Source organism: Lolium rigidum, chromosome 4 (genome assembly GCF_022539505.1).
Source record: "Lolium rigidum isolate FL_2022 chromosome 4, APGP_CSIRO_Lrig_0.1, whole genome shotgun sequence".
Taxonomy (NCBI): domain Eukaryota; kingdom Viridiplantae; phylum Streptophyta; class Magnoliopsida; order Poales; family Poaceae; genus Lolium; species Lolium rigidum.
Window position 1 is genome coordinate 249,871,397 of NC_061511.1, and position 7,080 is coordinate 249,878,476.

Consider the following 7,080-nt stretch of genomic DNA (forward strand, 5'->3'; position numbering starts at 1 on the left):
TGGCCCCTTCCCTGCCCCTTTTTCTCTCCTTTTAAACTTACCTCCGCCTCATAAAAAACCTAGGTGGCACGAGTGTGGACTTTTGTAGGCCGAGCTACACATAGCTTGTTTAAAAAAAATGGCATTCTAAGTTTTTAAAAAATCTGAAAAAATCTAGATGTAGGCAATGTTGAGTTATGTCGTTGTGTAAAATTTGAACCCCGAGATACCATATATTCGAGGCAGCATAAAAATAATAAAACCTGACAGATTTTGAGATTGTGAGAGTTTGTACTATTCACTATTATAGATATCAGAATTTGTCATTTCTGCATTGCCTCAAATATAATGTATTTTGAGTTGCAAATTTGCACATTGGTGAACACAAGATTATCTACATCTAGATTTATTTTTATTAAAAAAAAGCGAACTACATGTAGTTTGAGCTACGATTTGTGGTTTTCCTAGGTGGCACCTTTTATATACTGCTGACTATAGATACCGTATGTACCTTTATGGTATCACATTTTCTTTTGGCTAAGATGTTACCAATGAAAGTCATAGTCAACATCCCACATTGGACACGAGAAAATAAAAAAAAAAAGGAGTACTTAAATATGCTTAAGGATTGCTGTATTGTGATCTGACAAGAGTTCTTCAGTGACATGGATGTCAGTCGTTAGCCCTGTTGGTCAACCTCAGTGTCGGATGGGATCGGATCTGAAATCAGGGATGCACGCGGGCCACTAGCAAAGGGGCAAATCTCCACTGATTTCTACGACATATTTCACTATATAATATCTGAAAGTATTTTTTGACTCCCGCGCTCCACTGCTCCTGCCATTTAAAAAATTTAGAAGATATTTTTACAAGTTACTAAAAAATCTGAAAATATTTTTAGGGATTGTTAATGATACATCTCACAATTATGCAAAATTTTAGCCTAAAATTTGTTTTCTTTTGTGCTAGACAAAAATGACAAAATCTGATATGTTTGGGAGATTTGAAAATGACTACTTAGATCTACACTTTTATCATTTTTGTGTAGATCAGAATATAAAGTATTTGAAGTTGATATTTTACACCTTTGTGAAATACAACATTGAATATATACGGATTTATTTTCAGAATTTTTCAAAACTCAAAAATATGATTTTTTTATTTCTTTAAAAAACAGGATCACATCTCTACCTAACAACATTATATAATATTATAATGCGATATTCAACAGTGTCCTTTGACCTGACCAGTCCACCACCGTCACCTTACAAGCAGATGGGAGGAATCCGTTAGTGTTGTTGAGAAGTTAGTTCATGAGCCGATTAAACCATATTTTTTTCTGAGGAACGATTAAACCATATTGTAAGGGGATTACCAGCTTAACTATTAGTAATTTCAAAACAATTTCAGGTCTTTTCTGGAAAATGGAGGGTGTACCCCCTCGCATTAAAATGATGCACACAATATTTATATTGATTTATTTGTCAAAGCCTTACAAAATAATACATCGATCAACCCGAAACCACCTTCTTGACGATAAGAATCGCTACACCTATAAGCTGATGAAGGGACTGGCCATGGTAAGGACCGTGTGCGCAACCTCCCCCCAACACACATCACCTATAACCGCCACACTAGCTGACTCTCAGTATGCACCGCATGTTCATACTACAGAAGTCGCTACTGCCGTCTTCCGCAAACCCATCATCGGATAGGGATCTCCGCATTGAACTTGTCATACCTTTCGTTGATGCCACCATCACTAGACAGAAGACAATACCAAGACCCTGCGCGTGTCCAACACCACACATCCCCATCAGGACCCCGTCGTGTCACGCTGCGGAGACTCGTCTTTGGCGATGCGCAAGAAAAAACACCACTCCACCATGAAAACAACGACTGGACCCTCGTGGCGGTGTACACCTCCAGGATTGATGTCCTCAAGGGGAACGGCGTAGGAGCGCCATCATCATCCGATCCATGGGTCTGGGTAGCGGGAGGAGCTGGGAGCTCACCTCAATGATGCATCCACCATGACTAGCTTCAGCCAAAGGTGAAAACCAAGGTTTACACCCGGATCTGCCAGGCCATGTCTTCGTCTAGCAGCTTGTGCATCAAGGGCTACCAAGCCGACCACCTCCGCGGAAGGAGGAGGCCACCCCCGCGTCCATTGTCCCGTCGACGAGACCTCCGTGACCACCACAAAGCATCGGAGAAATACACCACCGGAATGGCCATGGGACTCGCCGACCACCGCCAAGCATGGCCGTTCCACCTAGGGCACCGGATCTACGGGTGTGAGGTCACCCTCGCCGACACCGAGCACCGCATCCCATCGTCATGCCGACCTGTGTGCAGGTTCATTGCGCCACCTCCATTATTGTTTGTCGCGTCGCCGCCAGAGCAGCGCCATGCCCAAGCCCAATGTGTTGGGTCGTGCCAAGACCGTGGGCGAGAGGACGAAAAGGATCCCGCTGCCGCCGGCCAGGTTTCGCACAGCCGCGTCCTATGGCACGGCGGCGAGGAAGGCGGAAAGGGGTTTGCTGGCAGCCGAGGGGGTTAGGGTTCCCTTATGGTCGCCTCACGGGGGAGACATAAGAGGGAGGGAAGTGAATGCGTCAAAAGATTAAATAATTCCATATTATTTCAGGTCTCAGCAAGACGGTGGAAATGTGTTGAGCAACTTCACCTGAGGCAACCACCAGAGCCCCCATGTTACATTCGTAGTCTCTCGTGCATAGAACATTCTGGGCTTGCTGCGTGCTAAATTAGCATGTGTACGTAATCCGATCCGTTCATGCACGTGCGTGGCCGATCGACCAGGAATGGACCGATCCGCGCCGCGACGTGGAAAATCGGGTTGGATAACACGTGGACTCGAGGAGAAAATTACTGATACTAGAAGGAAAGACGAATCTGGACGTGGCCGGCCGGAGAACATTCGCATACAAAATGGAGAAGAACTTACTTCGCAGGGCATGGCTTCTGAAGCAGCCGGAGAAGATTTGTTTGCGCCACATGGAGCGAAATTACTTGGCAGCGGGCACGGCGGCGAGGGCTTGACCGGACGGTTAAGCGCTGAAAACCTTTGAGTGCATGCACGCTTAGCTTGGACTACGTCACTAGTTGCCAGCTGCAAGCCACACGCTCATGTTTAAGGACATCGGTCGTGAAATGTTTTTGTCCCACGGGTACACTCTCTTGTTCTCTGCCCACCGTACCATTCTATAACCACCACTTCTCGATGAGAAAAGATCTTTGTGCACATCGCAGTCTCGGTCTCCATCTCGCCTCGACAGCACACACCGATCCAGCAACTTTTAGGTACCATAGACATCGTTTTGGCCATGCTCTCTCTTTTTTTGAAGAGCGACCAAACTCATTCTCGATGATCATGTTATCCATGACCACGCAAGGCGGAGGAGGGCTCACCGTTGCTCGGTGGTGGAGGGTGTGGAGCAGCTCACGGACGAACATGGCTGCAGCGAAGAGGCGACATGTTGACTAGAAGGTCATAGATCTAGTGATTCTTCATCAGCCATGGAGGGGGCGGTGACGCAGAACGATTCATATTGGCGTCGAGGCAGGGGAGGCCATCCCAGGAGATTTATCGGCGGCTGGGACGACGGTGGGTGGTCAAATTTAGGCTGGTGGCGGTCAGGGGAGAAGGCGGGGCAGCGGAGGGAAGTGGAACTAAATTTTCAACAAGGCAGGTAACCTGCGCGACCGTGGTATTTTGGCTATAGGCCGGGTGCGGACCACTGTGTACAAAATATGGGGTCGGGAAGGCCAAAATTTAGGGCATGCCTCAAGAAAAATTAGGCACCTGAGCATCTGCTGAGGGCGTTTTTTGGCCTCTCGTGCCTAAAAAACGGTTTTTTTGCTGGAAAAAAACGGTTTATTTGACACCACTGCTAAAATAAGGCATTGAGAAATGCTAGTGATGCACTACAGTTTCAACTGAGAATTTCTTGTGTACATGGACCGGTCTGTGATCGCCAAGTTTGCCTAATCACGCCGCAAAAATTAATAACGTAGCTCTCCCTTGCCAGATCTAGCTCGTCGATCGAGTGCACTTCACCGATGGGTCGTCGCAAACTTGCTTCAATTGAGCAGCGGTCAGCGCGGACCAGGTCTAAGCCGATCTGAACACCCCCACTTTATTTGGCGGCTATTGCTGAGCTTGAGGCCAAGCTGACAGCTGAGCTTATTAGCTCTAGCTTTGCCACATCCTGTTCAGATCGTACCACATGTTGTTCTTTGCGTCGTCTACTCATCTTCTCGTCATCGTCTCGCGCGCGTGTAGTGTATATATAGCCGCAAGTCCCCCTCGTCAAGTAGAATCAGTGAGGATCCAATCCGGCCAAGTTGAGACTGGTTTGAAGCTGAACTCTAGCTCGCCACTGGATCGATTGTCCAGTCTACTCAGTCTACTAGCTCGAACGATCGCTGCATGCGAGCGGCGACGGCATTGCCGCCGAGCTTGCCAGCGTGGTACGAGATGGCGTCGCACCCTCATCGGCTTCGCGGTGGCAACGGCGCTGAGGATGATGGTGGGTGGGAGGCCGAGGCGGCGGCGGTGCTGTCCGGGGAGTACCAGGCGCAGGAGATGTCGACCATGGTGTCGGCCCTCGCGAGGGTCGTGTCCGGCGGCGACGGCCGGTGGGACGGCGGATGGGGTCATGATCCGGCGGCAATGCGAGGCTATTCCGGCGCGCCGGCACCGGATTCTCAGCTCGCCGCGGCAGGTGAGGACCGGTTGTTTTGTTCGTTGTTTATTTTCGGAGGAGAATGTTTTGCGTTCGCAGGTCGGTGTCCTGATAATGCTTTTCATCTTTTTCTTTGTTTTTGAGTGAAGTTTGTGTTTCTTAATGTATTTAGCATGTGTTAGTCATGCAGAACCTCAAGGTTGGTGCTGTCTGCCCGGTGTTAAACTGTTAACGTTAGTTAGTGACGTGTTCAGAAGCTGTTGGAGAGATAAAATATTCAGAGTACCACCAATGCTTTGCTTGCAACGAGATCGAGGAGTGCATGCATTACACGCATGGGTCGTTACAGATCAATGGTTTTGCAAAACGACTTTATACATCAAGAAAAATATACTAGTGGGGAAATACCAAACTAGAGTACATATACATGGTTCAGTGCATTTCCTTAAATGTGGTTCAGTGCACTCGTGCAACACAACAAATAGACCAAAACCTCCCCATATCAGCACACTGAACACGAACGGTACGAACGCACTCCACGTGCTCGCAGCAGGTCGATACAGATGAAAGCATCTTTCCTACTCGTCGACATGCGTCACAATAAATTGCAACAAAAAAACGCGTACGTATCTGCAACCGTATACGGTATAGCCGTATAGGAGGCGTATAGCGAGCGCGACCGATCGGGACAATGGAGAAGTCAAATTTTACGTGCTGCCCTTTCCCGCTAGCTTATATACCCCCTATACTTACTTGCTCGATCGATCGGCAGGACACCAAGAGCACGCGGCCATGGGGGAGCAGTACTCGCCAACGTACACCGGCGAGGCGGCGGCGCCAGCGCCGGACCGGCGGTACCGCGGCGTGCGGCAGCGGCCGTGGGGCAAGTGGGCGGCGGAGATCCGCGACCCGCACAAGGCCGCCCGCGTGTGGCTGGGCACCTTCGAGACCGCGGAAGCCGCCGCGCGCGCCTACGACGACGCCGCGCTCCGCTTCCGCGGCAGCCGCGCCAAGCTCAACTTCCCCGAGGACGCGCGCCTCACCGTCACCCCGCCAGCGGCCACCGCCGCCAACTCATCAGCACCGACCATGGCTTCTTCTTCGGCGGCCGGCTACGGCTACCCGGCCGGCGCCGTCTCGGACTACTTGCAGTACCAGATGCTTCTGCACGGAGGTGGCGGCTATCCACCGTACTACAGTAGCGGCGGCGGCGGCATCAGCACTTCTTCATCGGGGTCGTCCTACTCCTTCCCGGAATCCTCGGTCACCGTGGCCTCCGTGCCGTCTTCTGCCTCCTCTGCTTCAGGCTACGGCACCGGCGCCGCGCCAGAGTACGGCGACGCCGAGCAGTGGGCATGGCAGCCGGACACTGCGTGGACCTACCCGGCGACTACGGGCTCCTGGTCCGGTTCGAGCCAATATCCGCCGCCACCTCGTCGTCAATAGCAGTTTCTTTTATGTTCCTTCAAGAAAAACAGTGGCCGGCTGGCTGCAAGTAGCCTGCAGCACGGTGTGAATGGTGTTGTTCAACACGGACCGGTGCCACGCCTGCAGGAGGCCAGAGAAGGGGTTTGCACCAGAGTACTGTAATGTTCGTTATTTTGCTTTGTTCATGTTAATTAACCATGTTTCCTTTGAAATGAAAAGGGAAAAAATCGAGTTTTTTCACGCTTGCAGAAAAATAAATCGAGTTGTTCGTCAGATGGTTAACGGGGTCAAACCTATAGGTTTTGGCTCTCGGAGTTGCACATTTAGGTTTTGCGCCAAGAAAGCATCTTGCTGAATTAATGAATTGGTTTGACTGCCGATGAGTCGAGTGAAATTTCAAAACCGCTTAGGAATAAAGTAAACATAAAAAAGCGGGCAAGTCATAGAACAAATACAGGATACTATTAGAGCAAAAACAATAATGTAGTCAGCAGTGCTATAATGGTTTTCCATGTTATTTATAGCTAATTTATAGCCACTATATATATAATTGACTCTAAAAATATACTACTACTTGATCAAAATATGATCCACCTTTCACTCTCATAAACTGTTTAAAAGCACGTGCTCGAACTGGCTTTTGCATTAGAGTCCACTTACCTTTCTCTCATATTCTCACTCGTCCAACTAAATAAAGATATAATATTTTATTTTTATAGCCAGCTGACTAGATCTTATCGTACTTGCTCTTATGTGACAATTTCATTGTTATGATGATACACAAATATCATGTTCACACAGATACAACAAATATAAGTGATCTGAATATACCTAGGCGGTGGGCTTAAGTTTTGATGCTCCAAAACAACGCAGGTTATGACCAAAAGACAATTAAAATGACCAATAATGACTAGGTAGATAAACGCTCTTCTTGGCTACTTTGATTTTGCTGATCTTCTTCATT

The 7,080-nt window shown here is 48.6% G+C and overlaps 1 protein-coding gene across 1 annotated transcript; it reads left to right on the forward strand.

Annotated features, from left to right (window-relative positions):
• Nucleotides 1–5,480: 5,480 nt before the first annotated feature.
• LOC124648579 (ethylene-responsive transcription factor ERF114-like) lies at nt 5,481–6,222 on the forward strand. Its single transcript, XM_047188312.1, has one exon. The coding sequence runs from the start codon at nt 5,481–5,483 to the stop codon at nt 6,132–6,134; it is 654 nt and encodes a 217-aa protein (XP_047044268.1). The 3' UTR covers nt 6,135–6,222.
• Nucleotides 6,223–7,080: the final 858 nt, after the last annotated feature.

What these genes read in the sequence shown, in the direction of transcription:
- LOC124648579 (XM_047188312.1), top strand. Translation starts at nt 5,481, where the DNA reads ATGGGGGAGCAGTACTCGCCAACGTACACCGGCGAGGCGGCGGCGCCA.